The sequence below is a fragment of the Bicyclus anynana genome, chromosome 6 (genome assembly GCF_947172395.1).
Source record: "Bicyclus anynana chromosome 6, ilBicAnyn1.1, whole genome shotgun sequence".
Taxonomy (NCBI): Eukaryota; Metazoa; Arthropoda; class Insecta; order Lepidoptera; family Nymphalidae; genus Bicyclus; species Bicyclus anynana.
The window spans coordinates 14,818,001-14,841,444 of NC_069088.1; the positions used below are offsets into that span (position 1 = coordinate 14,818,001).

The 23,444-nt window shown below is 35.7% G+C and overlaps 2 protein-coding genes across 2 annotated transcripts in view; one reads left to right on the forward strand and one right to left on the reverse strand.

Annotated features, from left to right (window-relative positions):
- The first annotated feature begins 227 nt into the window (after positions 1-227).
- On the forward strand, positions 228-19,898 carry LOC112054357 (gem-associated protein 5). The gene is made up of 18 exons (XM_052882153.1): positions 228-652; positions 2,622-2,790; positions 4,765-4,981; positions 5,465-6,077; positions 6,609-6,791; positions 7,873-8,139; positions 8,906-9,089; positions 9,524-9,686; positions 10,586-10,742; positions 11,912-12,051; positions 12,148-12,269; positions 12,793-12,967; positions 13,400-13,870; positions 14,370-14,517; positions 15,659-15,738; positions 16,372-16,504; positions 16,854-16,940; positions 17,614-19,898. Exons 1-18 carry the CDS (start codon positions 459-461, stop codon positions 17,876-17,878), a joined length of 3,768 nt encoding a protein of 1,255 aa, XP_052738113.1. The 5' UTR covers positions 228-458; the 3' UTR covers positions 17,879-19,898.
- Positions 19,899-20,725: 827 nt separating this feature from the next.
- LOC112054356 (kinesin-related protein 4) overlaps positions 20,726-23,444 on the reverse strand; it is a 38,564-nt gene continuing 35,845 nt past the window's right edge. Inside the window, exon 28 of the mRNA XM_024094125.2 lies at positions 20,726-22,018. Coding sequence (XP_023949893.2) covers positions 21,875-22,018 — 144 coding nt within the window. The 3' untranslated portion in view covers positions 20,726-21,874. The remainder of the gene's footprint in view (positions 22,019-23,444) is intronic.

Below are 23,444 nucleotides of genomic sequence, written 5' to 3' on the forward strand. Positions count from 1 at the left end.
TTTAGGGAGCTCTTTACACGACGAAAATGATTACAAGTACAACAATGAAACATCGATTCTATAGCAACAGTTTTTATAAACGTACAACATAGATCTTTGCCAGAGGGATAACGGTTAGCGAGGCAGGTCCTGTTATTTAAATGGTCTAAGATATTTTTTTATACTCCCCTTCTGAGAAATATTATGTTCCTTGATACTCCCCGTGGTAGTATCCATTAATCTGTGATACTCCCTGTCTGTGGTAAATATTTTTTTCAACGGAACGGAGGTAATGTAATGGCTGATTTGAAATTTTCAAATCTCACCAAATTTTACGACATGTGATTGTGGCGCCATTCCGCATTTATAAATCGTAGACCAATTTTTTATATATTAATGTGTTGATAATTTGTGCGGTTAAGATTATATCGAAAGGAGGCAAAAAATTCTTTACCGCCGTTTCTAAATCATTTATAAATATGAACGAAACTATAGTATTTCCATCTCCTAACTGGTTCCAAGTGTCTGGTATAGCAGTATCAAGTGATGGTTGGTTGATTTACGGAGGACCCAGCAAAAGCATTTGTGTTCTACAACCATTAAATTCAAGCAACAATGGATCTGGAAACCAGAGCTATCAAGCCCACGTTGTGACTAGAGGCCACTCTGAGAAGTGAGTGCAGTTACTATAATTATCTTAATCTTGTTATTAATATTGCTTTTGTAAATTTTAAAAATTTTAATTCAAATTTGTACAGAGTGACAGTACTACCCACTGTCACCCTGTGATTTCACCCTGGTTCCTAATTTTATCGATGAATTTTTTCTTCTTTATTTTGCCTTTTTCATTTTTCATCATCACCATATCAGCTGATGGATGTCCACTGCAATAGTAGTTCAAACACTACAGCCTTGTATCTCAGCTACCCGGAACTCACTTGATGTCAGTCTACCTGGTAAGCACTGTGCAGTGTTTCCATTGCTGCACTCTGAAGATACTTCAAGTATACCTTGTTCCATTGCCCGCTGTGTGACACTGAGCCTCATGAGGCCCATAGATAGCAACCAAATCAAACATTATCAATCGTAATAGTAATCAATAGTAACAAAGACTCTTCTTCAGGCACTAAGAAATTTTTAGAAGCTGCCCTTTTTACCCGACTGCATCAGAAGGAGGGTAATGTAGGTAATTGTGTCTGTATGTGTAGCTGGATGGTTTTTGGCTTTATGGGATGTCATTGGGTTTGTCAGAATTGTGGTAGTGTCCATAGGATATATAAATTTTCTTAGTGGTGACTAAAAAAAATATGGGGGGTTGGTTTTTTTTTCTAACAATTTTAATAACAACCCTAAAAATTCTTTGAATCACTAAGGAATCTCTATCTGGGACATGTCTCACAGGCTACTTTCAAACTTCATTTTTGGTATAAAATTAATTTTCAATGTTTTAAAATTGTGTTTATATTTAACCATTGGTACGTAATAAAATACAAATAAGAACATTCAATCACCTTTTATTATTAATTAAAAACATCAATACTTAACATTCAATGTACCTTTTAGCCTTAATAGGCATGCTATTCTTTTTTAGCATTTTAATAGACTTTACACATAAGATGATACATTATATATTTTTTAAAAATAATAGTTAAAATAAAAGCAATATTGTTAAAAACAAAAAAAAAATGTTCTTCTAATACTAAAAATTTGACACAACTGTGGTTGTTATAGTACTAAAACAGGAGCTACTGAGAAGCAGAGTAGCTGTAACGGGGAAGTGGCCAATTCTAGGAATGTGCAAATCACGCCGTGACTGTGAGACTGTGTGTCCCTGGTTAAAGGTTAAGCTAGGAAACAAAGACCTGCCTCCAACAACATGTGTCAAGTACTTAGGCTTTCATCTGGACCAATGTTTGACCTGGAAATATCATATTGACAATAAAAGAAAAAAGCTCAACACAAGGTTCAGATATCTGCTCTGGTCACTTGGCAGACAGTCTACAATGACAACGTCTATGTCTACGTCAAATTGCTCATTTACTGTGCAGTCTTGAAATCTATCTGGCTTTATGGGATTCAGCTGTATGCAATGCAATACTTGTTTTTCTCTTCTATGTTAATTTATAAAATGATAATAATAAATACCAATGCTCCTTGGTACATCAAAATGATTGCTTGCTTTGTAAACTAAAAGTTAAAACTATAAAGACAGAAGTTGCATACTCAATGAAAATATACCAAAAGTATCAAACCAAACCAATTTATAACTCATAAACAGTCCAAATCAACTAGCAAGGAACCTAATGATGAACAAAACGAGGTACTACTTTCAAAAGGCTCAAGAGTATCACAAGATGCCATGAAATAGATACTCAATGGAATCAAACTCTGGTTTTATAAGTTTTGCCCCTTAGTTTCACACCACTTGTCCAGTTGATTGAATGATAACATTGATATGTGTTAACTTGATGCACGGTTTGGGTGTTACGTTTATTTTCATTACAGAATTTCTTGATTCAGCCGCCGCGCTCAAAGCCCGCGATCAGAGCTATGCAATAGCTTAAAAAGTTAATTATGCAGTGGGCCTTTTGTTTTTATTTTAATTTAAATAATATTTCATACCAAATTTGTGTCCATTTTAGGATAGCCTGTGTTGACATAAGTCCAGATTGGCCAAAGAACAAATTTTTCATAACTGGCAGTGTTGACGGCAGTGTGAAACAGTGGAGTTTGCAGAGTGTAGAACATGCTCAGAATGATGTAATCATAAAGTCTACTCACAGTCTTGATGTCCATCAAAATGAAAAGGAGGTAAGAGTGTTATTTACTGTTATTACTCAATTATGGGTTACTTCATCATCATCATCATATAGCCTTTTGTAGGTACTTTCAAATATCATGATACTGAGCCACCTGCATCCAGCGAATCCCTGCGACTCCCTTGATGTCTTCAGTCCATCTGGTGAGGGGTTGACCAACACTGCGCTTTCTAGTGCGGGATCGCCATCCCAGCAGTTTGGGACCCCAACGTCCATCAACTATGTGCCCAGACTCTGTGGGTCCATAGTATGTCGGAGATAAAAACTCAGAACTGGGTGTCATTCAATTTACATTTATATAAAAAGGTGAATGTTTGAGTGTGTGTTATGTATATATGTTTGTAACAAATTTGCCTGAAATTTGGAGCATAAACCTACCACACTGTTTTGAATGCAGGATGTGTCAGCTGAGTATTTGAAACTTATCACTGTCAGTTATGTATATATATATATATATGTATATTATATTATGTAATATGTTAATAACATATAATATGTTAGAAAAACTGTATGTTATGTAATATGTTAATAATATGTAATATGTTAGAAAAACTGTCTGGTAAACTTAGCTCAGCGGCATTTGCAGTGAGAAAAATAAGACAGTTCACTGATGTTGATACAGCTAGGCTTGTTTATTTTGCGTACTTTCACAGCGTAATGTCTTACGGTATTTTATTGTGGGGCAAGGCTGCCGATATACAATCTATATTTGTACTTCAAAAAAGAGCAATTCGAGCAATATATCAATTAAAATCACGCGAGTCCCTTCGTCAAAAGTTCAAAGAAATAGGTATACTAACAGTAGTCTGTCAATATATATATAACAGTATAGTCTATGTAAGACAAAATATTAATTTGTACAAACGAAAAGAGATTTAAACCTACGTCTTACTAGACATGGGCATAAGTTAGTTATTTCTGCATATCGTCTCCAAAGAGTAAAAAAATCCTTTGTAGGTTTGGGTGTACTCTTCTATAACAAGATCCCCAAGACTGTGATGGACCTGCCAATGCATAGCTTTAAGCAATGTGTTAAAAAACATTTACTTAGTCGAGGTTACTACAACATTGATGAGTTCCTTAAAGATAAAAGCGCTTGGAGGCCATTGGATCAGCTTCCACCTTCACACAGGAAATAAAACTATAAGAAATTGTAATTGTTATCAATTGTAAATTATAATACTGTATGACTTTTCAAAAGAGCAACTGTTGAGTTTCTTGCCGGTATCTTCTCAGCAGATCCTGCCTTCCGAACCGGTGGTAGAATCTTTACAAATAGTCAACTGACATGTCAAAAGTGCTTGTAAACTGAGCCTACTTGAAATAAATGATTTTTGATTTTGATTTGATTTGATTTAATGTAATATAACTTTGATCAAACGCTCAACTACTTCTCAGGGTTCATTTACACAAGCAGCATGTTACCAACTACTACCGACGACTGCAGTCGACTACAGTCGGCGACCGCCGTCGACTGCCGCCGAGACGTCGGCGACTGCAGTCGACTGTCGTTGACCCGTTGACTGCCCCCGAGACGTCGGCGACTGCAGTCGACTCCCGTTGACTGCAGTCATCTAAAAAAAAATATATTATCTACTATATAAAAATAACTTTGGTTTTCCTTCCTGAAGCTATAATGCATGAACCAATTTCCACGGTTTTGCATTTGTTGGAATTGTCTTGGGCTCCGTGCTATAAACCTATAGCAAAGAAAATTCAGGAAAAATTTCAACATAGGGTAGGGTAGGGGTAGTTTTATTGAAAAACCTACCCCTATTCTACCCTTGTAGAATAGGGGTAGGTTTTTCAATAAAACTTAGTTGGCACGATAAGGACATATGAAAGAGTAACATGTCAACAAACTTATTTTGCTTGTCTAGGTTTGCATCTCATGCCCATTAAGTGATATTCATTAAAATATCAAATTCTTTAAGGGTTTAATGTTTTTATACTATTTTAATTCCAGGTAGTGGCAGGTATAGGATACAGCAATGAATCATGTGTAATATCAGTTGGAGTATTTGGAAATATTGTCAAGTGGGATTTGAAATCAAATGTGGCTAAAACTAATAACAAATTTCTCAGAAAATTTAAACCAAGTTGCATGGCATGCTCTCCCCATGTACCATTCCAAGTTGCTGTTGGTACCAAACAAGGTGTTGTGTTTGTTATAGACCTAAGTGGTAAGTAATTCCACGTTATTACAAGATCCAATATTTCGGCGAGTGAGTTTCTAAAAAGTATAGATTATTTTGGCGGAACAGCAAAAATCGATCAAGTAATCGAATATTCTTTGTATATATTCTGTGGAAGGCTAAGCGATGTGTTTGTTAGTCTGTGTAAAAAATACGCGTGTGTGTATTGCGAGTCAAATTTATAGTTGTGTGTAGTGTATGGACACAGAATATTTTTAATGGTGTTAAATATTTTCGATGTGTGAGTTTACCTCGTCCCACTCAAAAAACGACAGACTTTTTTGTTGGTGAATTTGGGTGTGAAACAGGTTCATAGTCTAAATAGTCAATGGTTGAAATGGAACTTTATTGTGGACAAATTTTGAAATATTTAATTTATGATTTTGACAGCTTGACAAGTATGATTACACAACAATCCGAACAATATAATTACAATTTATAAATGTTTTATTTAAACAAATTTTTTTTCAGGTCAAGGTAACGTTGTGTACAAAATCAGAGCGCAAGACGATGACATTGCAACTCTGTCGTGGTGTCCACAATATGAGGTGCTCCTCAAAAGATCTTTCAAAGAATCTATTAAAAAATCCAATGAAGTGGAAAAATTAAAAATCAAAGATGAAATAAATCCAAATGATTCTGGAGTGGGTAAAAATTTGCCAGATGACAGTTTTGATGAGTCAATCGTGCAAGAGGATGACACATTTGATATATACAAAGATCATGAGCCAGATGAATTTGGTCATAAAAAGTTTAAACCCCAAGACATATTAGTTAAAGTTGTTAAAGAAAAAGAGCCCAATGATTTTCTAGCAGAGTGCATGAAGCTCAAAGAAGACATATTGAAAATTAAAAATGAATCGGAACAGTCTGTAGATAATCTTGTTGAGGCGCTTGATAAAACCCATGTAGACAGTGATGAAGACAGTTCTGATACGTCACAGGATGATAATGATAAACCACAGCATTATAAGGGTAAACCACGGTATAATAAGGCAAAAGTATGGGATAATGAGGATTTGCATGGTGAAAGTAGTGCCCATGTCCAGAAGCATCTTTTAGCTACAATTGGGTCTAAATACGGGTCAGTGGTACTACAATTTTTTTTTTTTCAATATAAAACTAGCAGAGCTGATGTCGATATGTTGATATAATAAAATATTTCATTACAATGTATTAATTAAAAAAAATGCTCATTTACAAAATATAATATGCATGAATATGAAACTATTCAAAATATAAAATAATTTCATGTAGATTCACATAAGAGTCGGTTGGTCATAGAAAACTCAGATATTTTTTTTTTTTTTTACTTTTTCCAAACATTATAAATGCTGTCGTCTGTTTTGAGACGTCACGATGTTACTTGATGTCACTGAAGGAATAAACACAAATTATGATGATGAATAAAGGTTTAGTGTCAACATTATGAAACAGTTAAAATATAGACTATCATAGCCGACAGCGTTTTGGCTAAAAAAAATTTTTCATGTATTCATGTAATTTAATTTTTTTCAATTTAGTAGAACGCTAATTAAGACCCTTTTTAAAAAAGTGTCCACTGGCCTATTATATAAAATGGATGATTGTAATAACAATATTTTACCTTTTCCAGGTCTGTTAAAATATGGTCTAAATCAGGCAAAATGGTAGCCTGCAGTGTGGTTGCCAGCAACATAGTGAACAAGAAAGCTAAAGGGCCCAACTGTTTCACATTGTTGTGGTACAAACCAAATGTTCTTCTCATAGCTGACGGAAAGAGCCAACTGGTGCAGTGTAATCCATTAATCATTAACTGGTACGGAAAATATACGAATAAGATCTTATCTAATTTGGCCAGGCAGGAAGAGCAACACTAGCAGAGAACGGGGAGTGTTGATCGATCGTCAAGGAATTCCTTAACCCTACATCCTGTAGTCACAAGTTCGGGACTCTACTCGGAGTTTTTCTCACTACCACGCGATGGACCCGGCACCCGCACGGTGAATCCATGGAATGCTAAGATATTCGTCTCGTCTCTATATTAATATTATAAAGCTGAAGAGTTTGTTTGTTTGATATAACACACTAATTTCAGGAACTACTGGTCCGATTTGAAAATTTCTTTCAGTGTTAGCCCATTTATCGAGAAAGGCTATAGGCTACATATTATCCCCGAATTCCTACGGGAACGAGAACCACGCGTGAGAAACTGCGCGGCGTCAGCTAGTTAACTATAATGTTATTTTACACTCTCTGTTTGGCATAAGTTATATAAAATGAAATAGAAATGAATTTTTATTACTTTCTCACAAATCTTTAAAAGGTTACAAAGTAGTGTTTAAAAAATGTTGTTATTTAGGTATTTTTTAATCTTAACTAAACCTAAACTTCTTAGAATTAATTACCTTTGGAATTGTATCACACTCAAATTCATTAACAAAATTGTCTTTGAACATATTTAACATTTAAATATATCCTGTGTCCTTACACACCCAACTATGAATTTAAATTGTAATACGCACACGTGTAATTTTAACACAATGAAACATTGATTCTATACAAACAGTTTGTGTAAATATATATCGATATCTAGACATATATGATCAATAGACGCAGTTTGTGTAAATGCAGATATCGATAAATACAGATCATGATCATATACTTTTGACACAGGGGTAATGTCTATCGAGGTAGGTCCTATGGTAATATGGTAATCTGAGCCTGACTTCATTGTGCACAACCTTGTTTTGTCAGTTAAACACAAAGCGTAGTGAGAACCTTCCTCCTGAATTTAACACATTTTTTTTTCTTGTACAGCCAATTTGCGATCAGTCCTAAAACAAATGTGTTGCGAGTGTTTTTGTTGCAAGTAACATATTGCTGTATGTCTTTTTCAGGAAAAAGAAAATACAATGGAGCGTGGTTCACACATTGCATAAGCGTGGCTTGTATGCTATAGCTACGAACGCCCCGCGCCTGCAGTCTCCGGACAAATCGGGCGACGAGTCGAGCGATTGTCCGCCTGATCAGTGGAGAGTGTGGACGGCGGGGCAGGACCGTAATCTCATTTGCTATAATATGGTGACAAATAAGAAAGTCGGTGTTTACAATACGTGCGGAGGGTTCATATACACTGTACAGTCGTGTCCATACGATGCTAAAAGGTAAGTAATTTATTGATTGTTACCTGTTGTGTTCTCCTCTAATGTATAGAGTGAGTAGAGAATAGAAGGTAAGACAGCGACACGGTATTTTCACCTAATCACCTTTGGATCCATAATTGACTTAAATGTTTGTATAGGAAATAAAAAGGGTGGTTTTCATGGTTTTCCCGGCAATTATTCAAATTTTTCCCTACATTTAAACCTTCCCTATACCTCCACGAACATTTCAAGACCAATATAAGAAAAATCCGTTCAGCCGTTCTCGACTTTTAGCGAAACTAACGAACAGCAATTAATTTTTATATATATGTTACGCTCAAAGATCGAAAACGATCAGTGAGCGGAAAAATAGCTCACAACGTGTTGTGCGTCACAGTAAAATACCCACATTGCGAAATTCGTGTTATGGCTCTAATAAAACCGCGCACGACGCATTTTGGTTATCATAGAAAGACCAAATAGTGAAATTCGTATCATGGCTGACATGCTATTCGACCTTAACGCGTTATGGCAATGAAGAAAAACCATGACCAGTTCTGAGCATTCACCACTCATTCATTGTTTTAACCATTCATTCATTGTTTTAGCCGACACCGACAAGTTACAATCTGTGTCGTCATCACAGGTTATAACTTGTCGTTGTCGGCTCGGGTGCTGCGGGTTCATTAAAACATCGGTTTAATTAATTTTTTTGCGTTATCGATCCTTGAGCGTAGCATATACATAAAGTATATTGTAATGTTTTATATATTTAATTTGTATACAGCGTTGCAATGAGTGTTGGAGATGGAGCGGTCAGAATCTGGGAGGCGGATACGTCTGAGGATGACACCAAGTTGACCTTGGGACAAGTGACGTCATTCTGGCAGAATGTTCAGGGCAAAGTGTTGACTCTATGCTGGCATCCCACTAAAGAGAACTTACTGGCGTTCGCTACTGGAGAATCGAGGGTATTGCTTTTTATTATATAGCTTATCAAATTGTAGGTACTTGTATATCATTGTGTTTACAATTGTATATAAATATGTATAGCAAAAATTTGTAAATTAAGTCAGATTATATATAAACGTGTATAAAAATATTATATATGATTTATTAATTCAACAAAGCTGAATTATTTACACTTGATCGCTGGCTGGTTTCTCTCGCCTATATTTATGACGACGAAAAAACAACAAGATTCTCAAGATATCGATAAAAATATCGAATGCCAAAGCAAACGAATTCCAAATTCACGAATTTTTTGATAGCGAATACTAGGTAGGTATTGTAAACTAGGTATTTCATCGTAACAAAAAAATATTTAAACTATTTGTTTTACTTCTAATGTATTGTTGAATTCAACTGTTTTCAAGCCTCTTTATGATTAAGAAACCTCCCCCAGGTGGGGTTGATAGACGCGGGCGGTAAGACGGAGCGGCCGGCGCGGACGCTGGCTACGGCCCTGCGCGGGGGCATCTACTCGATGTGCTGGGGCCACGAGTTCGACTTGTACGTGGCGGGCGGCGGGCAGCTCGTCAGATATTGCGTCGACAAACCCGACAAAGGTACAAGTATTAAGAGATATCCCCCCAGGTGGAGCTGGTAGACGCGGGCAGTACCCTCCAGGTGGAGCTGGTAGACGCGGGCAGTAATGCTGGTTATAAAGTCACGCTGACCGCAGCGCAGCGCCGGACGCTGACGTGTCGGGCGGCGGGCAGCTAAAGTACCTACAGTAAATAAGTGTTTTAACCCACTTTGTGACGCTGATAAACCTTTTCTATACTATTTTTGTACATACTCGCTACAAATGTAACGCAAATGGTTAAGGTTATTTAAACAACTTCTACCATAACCACTCAGCAAAGCACACAGCAAATACCTATAATATTATCAAGGAAAAAACTATTATAATTGACTTTCATCATACATAAATGATGAAAGTCAATTACTAAAACATTAGAGCTCTACAAAAAATTATGAGGGTAGTTTTGTTTATTTATTCATTGTCAATATCACCCACAAAATTCAAAACAGACAAAGATTTGAATTTCGTAAACTAGTGTTATTAAATACTAGTGGACGCCCGCGACTTCGGCCGCCCTTAGACCACTTTAATCCAGCTTTATCGCAAAATCTGTTATTAAGCCTATATACCTACTAAATATAAATTACCCCCCTGCCAAATTACAGCTTTGTACATCAAGATTTCGAGATTTTGTGATGAATGACCTGAATTTATATATTAAGATGTATGTGAGGGTATTAAATTAAATAATCATTATTGAACTACCAAGTGCCATTTAATTACATAATGGCAGCAGTGGGATCAATCAATTTCCTGCTATTTAATTTTTTTTTCATTTTTTAAATTTATTTTACGGCCTTGGATACAAGTCCTTATAGGCCCTGCTTTAAATTCAAATATTACAAATTTTTCTTAAATACTTAATTTATGTTTCGTTAGATCCAGTGACAATGACAGTGGAGTTTGAGGGTCAGAAATGGTCGCTGAGCGCCGTCAGCTGGCACTCCCGCGGAATGCTGTGCGGCAGCGACAGCGGGGGGGTCGCGCTGCTGGAGCCTTACTCGAGAGAACTTGTCACTGCTGCTTTCGTGTTCAGGTTAGCATAGCTGCTCTTTTTGTATAACTAGCGGACGCCCGCGACTTCATCATCATCATCATATCAGGATGGACGTCCACTGCAGGACAGGCTTTTTGTAGGGACTTCCAAACATCACGATACTGAGCCACCTGCATTCAGCGAATCCCTGTGACTCGCTTGATGTCGTCAGTCCACCTGGTGGGGGGTCGGCCAACACAGCGCTTACTAGTGGGGGTCGCCATTCCAGCACTTTGGGACCCCAACGTCCATCGCCACTTCAGCTTCGCAACTCGTTGAGCTATGTCGGTGACTTGTTCTTCTGCTGATTTCCTCATTTCTGATTCGATCACGCAGAGATATTCCTTACATAGCTCGTTCCATCGCCCGCTGTGTGACTACCGCGACTTCGTACGCGTGAAATTGAGGTTTCAGGCGTACGAAGTCGTACGGAGGGTTGTATATTTATTTAGTTATTTTATTATTTATTATGTATATTTTATATTTATACATGTAGTATATATAAATGTACTATTTTTATTATTATATAATTTTTTTTTTTTTGTTGCACTATCCCACATTTAATTACATTAATTCCTTTATCCAAAGGTTGTCTGGTACATATTGCTATAAGCAATAAGACCGCCTTTGCACATACTTGTCTACTATGTTTTCTTTGTTATTGTTTTTGTTTTGTGCAATAAAGTATAAATAAATAAATAAATAAAAATAAGTTTCTGGGATGAAATCACACACAACATTATAATTTATATTTATATTTATAATTTGTATTGATTACTAGATGTTTTGTAACAAAGGGAATTGCAAAATTTAACTTAATTAACATATCCCGCGAGAACCTTGGTTTTTTCCCAGATGAAATCACAGACAAACATTTTAATTTATGTGTATTGATTATCATACGATTTCTAACTTAGGGGTAAGAAATTATGCAATTAAATCGGGATAGGACGTCGTGGGGCCGTTTGCTGACTGTTCTTAAATAATTGCTCTATGATTCATGTACTGACAAGTCGATCCTGTCATAGATTTGAGTAGGCTTATGTATTGTATACTAACACCATTTTAATGTTTAATGTTTACTAACATTACTATGACCCCCTTTGGAAGTCAAAATTTTTATTTTTTTCATTTTATTATTATAAGGTAGTGTGTGTGTGTTTTTTCAGCAAAATGATACACTCCATGGAGTGGCACCCGCAGCAAACTTCTGGTTCCAGCGAAGAGTCCCCTTACAAGGACCTGATTGCGGTCTCCTCTCTGGACAAGTCTTTCGACATAGTCATCGTGGAATATGTTGACAAAGGCGGTATGTCATGTCATTTGCAAAATTTAACTTAAATACTAGTTAAACCTTGTACTACTTTTGAGTAGTATTTTAGATATTCTAATTGTTTGGTTTTAGATGGTCTAAAATTACATAAATGGAAATCGCTGAACGGTCACACCAACGCGGTGCTGCAGTTGGTTTGGAACCCGCACAAGGACGCACTGCTGCTGTCCACATCACACGACAGTAGCATAAGGGTAAATCAATAATAATTCACGATTTTCTTCTTTTTAACCGATTTTAAAAATGAGGAGGTTCGCAAGTTGATCGGTTTGTTTTTTTTTGTTCTTTGATAATTAAGCTGATAGCAAGCAGAACCCCAAAAGACAATGCTCACACCACTAATACTTCACTTTGCTCTACTTTCGATTTGTTGTCGGTTTTTGCGCCGAGTCAAATGACTCGAAGCGATCTGCAGTCATGTATTAGCCTATAAGCTTTATAAGCAATTGCTTAGGGCATCCCCTATAAGAGAGCAGCAGATACAACTAAGAAAGAGAAATGGGTGCCCAACAGTTAAAAAACATCTATTCTATCTGTGGTACCTACATAATATATTAAAATTAATTCTTTGTAGTTTTCTTAAGGATTATCTCTATCGCCTGCTGAGTGTTTCAAATAGTCAATTAGCAGGCGATAGAACTGATGGATGAAGATAATTCCTATTCCTATAATGAAAATCAGGCAACAAGTGTCAAAGGCTATTGTTATTGCGTGCAGGTGTGGGACGTATTGGCCGGCACGTGTATCGCCATATTCGGGCGCCACGTGCAGTCGTCACTGGGCGCCACGTGGAGCGCGCTGCCTCAGCTGTCCTCCACCGTGCTATCGGGCGGCGCGGACTGCTGCCTGAGGGTGTGGAGGGTGGAGGACTACCCGCCTGAGACATACACAGGTACGTCTCTCGTCGTATGGACATCTATATATATAAAAATGAATTGCTGTTCGTTAGTCTCGCTAAAACTCGAGAACGGCTTAACGGATTTATCTTATCTTGGTCTTGAAATGTTCGTGGAGGTATAGGGAAGGTTTAAAAGGTGAGAAAAAATCAAATAATTTCCGGGAAAACCCTAAAAACTGCCCTTTTCTATTTCCCATACAAACGTTTAAGAGTCAAGCGGTAGGGGTAGGGTAGGGGTAGAGGTATAGAAGGGTAGTGTAGGGATAGAGAATAAGTGCACTTATGTCAAAACGAAGCTTGACCGGGTCCGCTAGTTAGTGTATATTTATGCCTTCATTAATTCAGACCGCATCACAGCGATGGTTCACGACAGAATGCGAAAATTTGACTTTGATTAAACTGAACTAGTACATTCTCGTTTTACAGAAGTCAAACATGAAATAATCCCAAAGAAGCTGAAAAAGAAAAAAGTTAAAAAAGACGAAGAAAATGAAGAAGCACCGAAGGAGACCGACCTCCCCCTGGCGGCGCAGGTCGCTGCGAGGGTCGACAAGAAGTTCAAGGCCCCCAAACAGTTCCTTTTGGCCACTCTACATAAAAGCTTAACAAACTGTTCTGCTCTATGTTTAAGAAAGATGGCCGAGAGATTGATCCAATCGGAAGATTTTCAACAAAATCAAACGAATAATTCTGAAAAAACATCTACCAAAACTACTGATGAATTTGAAACAATTGAAGTTCTTAAACCTGAAGATATCAAAAGTGATACAGATGATCCCGAGGCCAAAGATGAAGAATTTGAAGTCAATGAAGTTAAAGAAACCGAGGATGTGTACGTGGAATATTGGAAGGTTTTCGGCAACACCAATGATTTGAACGAGATGTTCGAGTTTGAAAGTGAGTCACATTATTTTTTATTACATTGATAAAACGCGTTTTTTTTTTCAATGTAGTAGAACGATAGTGAACTATTTAAGACATTTAAAAAAAGTGTCAAATAGCCTATTCCAACGATTTTCTCTTTGAAATATTTTTCGTTCTGTTTATATTCAAGTTTTCGTGTCTACTGTGATATTTATATTTTAAATCTGTATTTTTTGTATATCTATCATATAGCATAATAGCGGACGGTCGCGATTTGGTTCGCGTTGAATGCAGTTTTTCACAAATCGCGTGAGAACCATGGATTTTTCCAGAATGAAAAGTAGCCTATGCCAAAATTCAGCCAAATCGTTTCAGTAGCCGCAGCGTAAAGGAGTAACAAACATACACACTTACACACAAACTTTTGCCTTTATAATATTAGCGTGATTAAGTTAATTATTTTGTATGCATAAATGCCTGTCTAAATAAATAAATAAACTAGTTTTTTTTAATGTGTATTTGGTGTTCCCAGTGCAGCGTCACGTGGAGCAGGGCCGGCTCGACTCGTGCATCATGCTGTCGATATTCCGCGGCCACATCGACGCCATGATCCAGTTCGCGAGCCAGCGGAACGCGCTGTGCCCCTTCCTCGTCAGCCTGTCCCCCTGCGTGTCTTTCAAGTGAGTATCGAGGCTTCATTGAAAAAAAAATGAGTAGACCAGAGGTGACATACGACTAGGGGAGCCGAAGAGGGAATTTTTGCAGTTACTCTAGCGCGGCAGATGATCATAAGGGACTATACCTTAGTAGGGGAGCCGAAGAGGGGATTTTTGCAGTTAATCGAGCGCGGCAGATGATCATAAGGGACTATACCTTAGTAGGGGAGCCGAAGAGGGGATTTTTGCAGTTACTCGAGCGCGGCAGATGATCATAAGGGACTATACCTTAGTAGGGGAGCCGAAGAGGGGATTTTTGCAGTTAATCGAGCGCGGCAGATGATCATAAGGGACTATACCTTAGTAGGGGAGCCGAAGAGGGGATTTTTGCAGTTACTCGAGCGCGGCAGATGAACATAACTATACCTTGAACCATGTTGAGTACCACCACCAAGTATGAGCCCTTAATGGGTACGTTTAGGGCAACCAAAAAAAAACTAACTTCAGAAATACTCAACCAGCACGTCAGATTAAGGTAGGTGAGGATTGCTAAAAAATGTACATTTCGAAAATCTGATGATTTGAGCGTAACGTAATGGAATGGGAGAGGGTTTCAAAGTTACAAAATAAATCCCTTATATTTTAGTTCTCAAGTTACGAGCGCGATTAGTTTTTACTTATTTTGAAGGAAATAACTTTCTAATTAATCGCTAAAATTTCTGAAAATTTCAGTTATTCAAAGTAATAAAAATTGCTTTTAAAGTCTGTAGTTTTTTTCCACCGCTTAAATCGTATAATGTAAATATTTTCCATTCATTCTTCCTATCATTTAATCTACCAAATGTAATCGGTCCCTATGACGCTGTAGTAACTGCAAATTTAGCATCCCGGGCTCCCCTACTATAAGTGAAAAGAAATAGATAAAGTTGGCAAATGGCGACAGAGTTGTCCAAGTACCATATTATATATATATATTTCGTCCCAACGCAACGAAAGAGTATTTCCGGTTGTACTTAATTTTATTTTGTCTATTTCTCTTCACGAGGTTATCTCGTTATGATTTAAACACGAAAAAACGATGAAGTGACTCATTATTTTAATCATAATCAACTTTATTATTGAATAAATCATAATCGCAAGTTTATTTTGTTATTTTATGTTTCAGATATTGGAAAGATGTTACTCAACTCTATTTGGCTCAAATCGAAAGAATGGTTGCTACAGGGCAGAGGCATAGAATCGGAGGTGAGTTAGAGTACTTTTTTCTTAACTTTAATGTCAATTCAATAATAAAGAATTTCCTCAAAGATTAAAAAAAAATACCAACACAATGGGGATGATGACTAGGTTTGAATATAATTATTTGTCGGAGAAAACGGGTTTGACATAAGAAGCGGTTGTATGGCCATAACGCAAAATCCGATCTTTAGCGGATACCTACTAACTATAAACTACCTCCCTGACGAATTTCAATTTCGTACATCGAGTGGTTTTTGAGCTTTTGTGATGAATGACCTTTCGCATTTATATATTAAGATATACTATTTTTAGCAGACTCCGAAGTGGAATACAAAAATAAGAAAAGCAATGTCGAACAAATATTATTATTGAACTGTAACCAAAAAAAACCCTAGAATGGCAGAGAACACCGTGAGCAGTTCCAGAGGCTTGTGATACAGGTTTTAGGGGTCCGTTCCAACATGCCAACACTCACCATTCACTGTTCAAGCTATTCGTTCCGCCTATACCAAGTAACCCATAAAGAATTACACAACAAAAAATGTGGACGGCTCGAACGCCACGAGAATACTGAAGCCGACCGTACGGCGAGCGCCTTATATCGCCAGTAATGTAACATAATTATTATACTTGTTGCAGAGAACAAGTCGTACGGCGGCAGCGTGTACCGGCGCGCGGCGCTGATGCTGAGCCTGCACGACCTGCGCGGCGCCGTCACCGTGCTCGTGGACGCGGACCTGTTCCCGGAGGCCTACATGCTGGCCAAGGCCAGGTAACTACCATTACATGTGTGATGCTGAGCCTGCACGACGTATACCAGTATGCTGCCAGCATACGTGAATGCTGACCGTAATATGTGCCGATATGTGCTAGCCAAAGGTTCTCTTGTTTCGAATATATCTATTCAAATTTCGAAATCACACAAACACACTAATACTAGTATACTATTTTGAATGGTTGCAGAAATAAATGTGATATCTTACTATTTCTGCCTCTCCTACTGCTTCTCCTATTTCTGTTTTGTTACAGAAAGCTATATTAGTACAATGATTATAAATAGTCAGCTGGCCATGATAGTGATGAATGATGATCATTTTTTCAAATCTTTTATTCAATTTCAGACACGTGGACGCTTTGGCAGAGGAAGTGTTGCACGCGTGGAAAGTTGATTGCTTTCGCAACGGACGGATTGAAGCGCTGGCTATGTGGTGAGAATCTCTCTAATACACACCGTGCTAGTTTCACCGTCTGTAAGCAACCCCGACAGTTATTAGTCCAATACAAGAAACCCCTTAACAATATTAAAAATGAACTCAAGCTAATTCACACGCTAGCGAAAAAAAATATATGATAAAATTTCAAGATCCTGTCTAAGTCTGTTTCGAATAATATCGAACTTTTTTTCGAATAATATAAAAGTCATTGAACTTTGAGCCTAAGCTGGCTAAAGTGAAACTTCAAGGTGTTGACAAGCCCAATTTAATAATATTTTTTTTCTTAAACTAATAAAATACTTTTTATGTTTTTATACAAAGTCATTAAAATAATTCCAACTATCCATATAACTCACGTCATTATCTATCCTTGCATTTTAAAATACTTAGTCGTAGTGGTAAGACTGTCGATATCGATGAGATATTGCAAATGGCACTCCATACTTCACTAGTGAGCTACTTCATGATATTTATCAATGAATAAGTTTGGTTAGGTCATAATATAAGGATGCGATGTAAGGGACACAATTTAAGATCTATTTACAAAGGAAATATTTTTTACTCAATTTTCCTTGAAGAATATAACCCTAGAGTTATGGGAAACACCTGTATAATATAACTTATATTTCGCCTTATTTAATTAATTTTTATTAATTAATATTTTCAGTTATTTGGCATTGGGAAACTTGTACAAGGCGGCAACTACATTGGTCAAGTCGAACAAACAGGAGTTTCTCACGGTGGCCGCGGAGCTCGCCAAAGCCCTAGGCCAAGACACCTTCGCGACACACATCGAAGACAAGAAGTCGCTGATAGTCAGCGAGACCCCAGAACAGGACCCTGATGAAGATTTGAAACCGTTGCCCTCAAAAATCGATCTGATGAAACATAGTATAGAAATAGACGGAGAAGATAGTGAAAGTGAAGACTGATTTTGTATAAGTTGGTATATTGGGAAAGGACATGGTCAATAGGGAATGCGTGTGGTTTGATTTGAGGGCGAATGTTTTTCTTTGTATTATTTACTAGTAGACGCCGCGCGGTTTCACCCGCGTGGTTTCTGTTCCCGTAGGAATACCGAGATACATTTATCCTATAGCCTACCTCTATAAATCGGCTATATATCACTGAAAGTTTTTTTCAAATCGGACCAGTAGTTCCTGAGATTAGCGCGTTCAATCAAACAAACTCTTCAGCTTTATAATATTAGTATAGATTGGTATGTATAATGTAGTATGTTACTCACAACAATATTTCTTTATCTAGTCAGTTTAAATTGTAATTTTTTTTTATTAAAATGGTGATAATCCCTGGGAAATTCAATTATAGTGAAACGTTCGCTATGATAGTGATCGACAATGTCGTAATTTTCCACCTTAAAAAGCAAAAAAGTGTCTTTTTACATTAGTGACTTCATATTCCACGATCGCATAGCGTGCTAAAATGGTGGTTTCAACTTTTTAATTGCTTAAAATTTGTCAGCTATATTATGACTTTATTTTGCACAAAACAATCTCTAGATTTTCTTTTTATCATAGTTTTATGTCAGAAATCGATTAAAAATTAAAAAAAAAATACACATGCGTTCCCTATTTCTGTATGCAAGTTTTTACACGTCGATGTTACTTAGACCTATGACTTGGTGTTTTATATTTCTCAATGTATTTAATAATAAAAATAATAATCATAAGAAACTTTTCATTATAATGAAAATCATAAGAAACTATCATTATAATGAAAATCATAAGAAACTTTTCATTATAATGAAAGTTTACAATTACTAGATGTTTAACATGTGTCTATATTATATTGTCAAAGACTTTTTTATACTATCTTTATGTAAAATCCTTGGTATTTGTATTTTATATGGTGCTACAGTAAGTACCACAGTGGCGCCATCTGTTTACAATAGGTTAGTTGACTCATAATTATCAAATTTAATATAAACAATATTAATTTCGTATGGTACATAGAATAAGGATCCGAAATATATCGATATTAATTAATAAAACATCCATTCAGTCGAACGTAGAACCTCCTACTTTTTGTTAGACGGTTAAAAGTTAGGGATTTCATAAAAAAAATAATTATAAAAATTGTATTGTTTATTAAAAAACTATGTATTTTTTAATTTTCACTATTTTACTTGAGGTCACTAACGGAATAAGCATCAAACTAAAGTAACAAATAATTTTGTCAAACACTAAACCGTTCGGTTAAGGTTTAGTGTTTACGTGACGTCATGAAATATAAAATATAGATAATCATGGCTGACAGCGTTTTGGCTCGTGTTGTCAAAAAAGTAGTCTCGAAAAAATACATAATACTTTTTTCCATCTAGTAGAACAATTTAAGATCCTTAAAAAAAGTGTCAACTAGCCTATTATGTAAACTATTGTAAACAAATGTAAGGGTTCTGACTATTAGTTAAGTTTGCGAGACTATACGAGACATCATAGATTGAATTTAGATATTTATTTATTTCTATAGAATAAATCTATGATTGGCATAGTTTGCATTTCTGTAAATAAAATCAAACCAATTAGACTATAACAAAGATTTGTCATTGTTTGACAGTAAACATAAATGAAATGATGTTTGTATCGAATGCATAAAGTGTCTCGCATCATTAAGACAATTTATATGTATTAATATGTATTAATAAATCTTCATAATCCAAGTCGTATTTATACAAAGAGAGGAGTCTATTATATTTCTTTCTCTGTGTACCGTTATAGTGACGAATTTCATGTTGCATTAATTATTACTGTTAAACCCATAAACAAAAAACCCAAGTTCAGAGAGGTTCAAAGTATCTTGACAATGTACATGTAACGTAAATGAATTGTAGTTTTGTTCTGGCCATGTTCTTTTACCACAAATTTTCCGTCTATTAGTCATGAGACTAGTGTAAGCATTTTGTTTTTTATTTAATAAACGTATTTTTGTTTCTCTAGTATTTTCATTTACAAAATTGAATTGTGATAATTTTGGGGTTTATTATTGACTGTTGTGACTTGTTAAAATAAGTCCGTTTACGCGTAAGTCATGGACATATTTTATACTAACATAACAGTTTAGTATAACTTTTAAGATCTTTGGTTAAAGACAGTGGCGTAGCTAGGTAACAAAGGGCCCTGGTGCAAACGAAAAAAATGGGGCCCCACTACTATACAGCCCCACTATTATACTGTAGTTGGCTAGTTTTTATCTAGTAAAAATATTAAATACTAGCGGACGCTTGCGATTTCGTCCGTCCTTAGACCTCTTTAATCCAACCCTTACAGTAGTGTCGTAAAAATGGAGTAACTTCTCCCGTTTTCCCAACATTTCCCTTCACTGCAGCTCTGCTCCTATTGATCGTAGCGTTATGAAAAGTATACTATAACCTGTCCAGTAGTATAGAGAATAATTGTACTAAGTTTCGTTGAAATCATCCGTCGAGTAGCTTTTATTTCTATAACGAACATACAGACAAACAGACAATAATTTTACTGATTTTGCATATTTGGCATCAGTATCAATGACTAATCACCCCTGATAGTTGTTTTGAAAATAGATTTCATGTACAGAATTGAACTCTACAGATTTATTTTAAGTATAGATATACAAATACATAAAAATGCTAAGCTACTTAATCATCAGCTCTGTTTCGTTTTCGAAATTTTCCAAGTTCCGTTCTATCGCGATTTTCTGATAAAGAATCGAGAGCCCCGTGGCAATGCACCGGCTAGCCCTGGGTAGCTAGTCATTGGTTAGGGATAACAAAAACAAACAAATTTTCGTTCAATATAATCATTAATATTTATTTCTTTTTGTATTAAATCGATCGATACAAAACCAGTTTATTCAATTTTCTCATAGTCAAATTAAATAAGGAGATTATTAAGTGGAATTATGTAAACTTCAATTAGTTTTGATCGACAACTCTTTAAGGCAACGCAATTTTCAGATGAATATGTAAACAATACCCGCACATACTTATAATTAATTATTATAAATAAAGGCACCTCTTGACATGGCGTGAGATTTATCAAATTATTAAAAACATTGCCTTTTTTAATATACTCTCTTGAGAGAGAGTATCGACATGCGAGAAAACGCGTAAACACCATAATGTAGCGCCGAATAATTGCGTTTAGTAACGCTACATATATGATGTAATACGCATTTTCCGATATGAAAATTGCGTTGCTAGCGAAAGCGTGCAATAAGTTTTAATAAGTATTGTAATTAAATATAAACATTGCTTGTTTCTAATGCAGAGTGAAAGGAAAACATCACATTATATTATAACAGATTACCAGTTTTTTAGTAAATATTAAAATTATACAATTTTATGTAGCGAAGTGTGGGTATTTATTAATTTATGTTAAAGACGCGATATTAAGTCGCGATATTAAGTAAGATGTGTAAAAATAATGATTTTTTTGTTTAATTCTACATATAAATTAGGAGATTCCTTTCACTCTGCACTCTAAAATCAATTCTCAATTCAACATGCGCTGCATGTCTTCGTATAAAATAATTAACCAAAAAGAAAAAAAATCGATTACCCGTCATTCAAATTATTATCCACCAATTGTTTTAACGTTAGAAATGATTAAATGCGCTTGGAATGTCTGTCACAAACAAAATTATCACGCATACTTATACAGAAATCTTTTGCACTCCCTCTGTAACAGTTTCGTATAATTTAACAAGTAACGGAAGAAAAGAGCCTAAAAAAACAAATTAAGTACATTTCAAAACACATTAAAGAATAGCTTTAGATATTGAAAAAAAAAAAATACATATTCAGAAATAATCAGAAAAAAAAAATCAAATCACTAAGTCCAGCTTCTGTCATTGTTTATGAAATTGAAATTAACTTAAATGAAATCCTTATATCAGGTTATGACATCTTAACAAAAATATATATAAATATTTTATGTTATATTGTCTGTGGGCTGTTCGTTCTCCCTGTTGGAGTCCGAGAGAGCTTTGCCGCGCTTCTTGCAGATCGTGACCAACTTTGCGTTCATTTTCTTCAGTTTCTGGTTCTCCTTTATGACGTCAGTGATTTGTTGATTCTGAAAGTGTAGACACAATAATTAATAAAAACAATTAAATACTATCATAAATATTTATATACTACTTGTAGATAAAGTAAGTAAGTATCTATGAAGTAAATTTAATCAAGCAACTACCAGCAGGCTTAGCATGTGTAATTTACATATTTCCAACCAATAGGTGTAGTTGACTATATCAAAGGGATTCTCATTTCTAGCCAGGTCTTAGTACAGTATTTCAAAAAATCACAAATTCAAATTAAATTTGTATTTTGAATAATTTCACAGAAAATTATTCATTTACTACATTTATCATTCACTCAGGCCATTTGTAAAATGACAACTACACTAAATTACTGGTCTGTGTGTTCTGATATGCCTCTGAACAGCAGTCTACTTAGCGTTCAGAAATTCATACATTAAAATATAGTTACCCGAGTACACAGGTGTTTTACTCAGGGTTAAATATATTAATATTAAAGTAAATATATTTTGAACATTAATTATTATTTAGTTAAGGCTTCAACATGGAGGAGGCCTTTGCCATGAGGCACAATGAGATTAGGGACATCATTTAATTGTACAAAATCTTCATTAATAGGCTATTTTATTTTATTTTATTTAAGGCTTCAACTGTAGTTATTACTAAAGGAATAAAAACAAAAATGTAGTATTTCTGAACGCACTACAACACAAAGCTACAGACGTCACTTTTTTATCATTACATGATGACAGTTGATAACGTCATTGTCTTCATTCATACTTTTTTTTCGATCTAGTAGAATGCTAATGAACAATTTAAGAGCCTTTAAAAAAGTGTCAACTAGCCCATTGAAGACAGCCCTAACGTGGTCAGAATAGATATAATAAAGCTGAGCAAGTTCCAAGTATCAAAATACTTGGACCTTGCTCTCGAGATTACCGCCATGTGGAATGTTGAGTCAACTATTATTGTTCTGATAATCGTTTCACTCAATGGTCTTATAGCAAAAAGCTTCGACCAACATCTCAAGAAGCTTGAAAAACTGTTGGATCAAGGGTCGGATACAAAAGGCAGTTATTGTTGAGACGGCGCGTATTGTGAGGAGGTTCCTCACTCTGGAGCCCTGACCACTGGTTGCTTGGGCACTCAAATGTCCCGCAGCGGGGGGGTTGAATGATTTTTTTAAAATTTTTAATAGTGTTTTTTCATTCTGTATTTTATCAACATTGTTAAAAATTAAAAAAAAGGACAAATAAATAAATAAGACATAATAATAATAATAATAAGAGTTGTAGATTTACCTACAAGTCTATTATTATTATTATGTCTTACCCAAACTGTAGGCTATCAATTTTGTTCAAACTGAATTGTGCCGTATTGTGTCGCAGCGAGAGTCGCTGTTTATTTAAATGACTATGTGAAGTGAATCTTCTGTGCTTCTACATAATATATGCATTCTGTGAC

Excerpts from the sequence above, each read along its gene's own strand:
- LOC112054357 (XM_052882153.1), top strand. The coding sequence starts at position 459 with ATGAACGAAACTATAGTATTTCCATCTCCTAACTGGTTCCAAGTGTCT. Across the intron at positions 14,518-15,658 it reads TCCCCCTGCGTGTCTTTCAA|ATATTGGAAAGATGTTACTC; the intron begins GTGAGTATCGAG and ends TTTATGTTTCAG. Across the intron at positions 15,739-16,371 it reads GCAGAGGCATAGAATCGGAG|AGAACAAGTCGTACGGCGGC; the intron begins GTGAGTTAGAGT and ends TACTTGTTGCAG.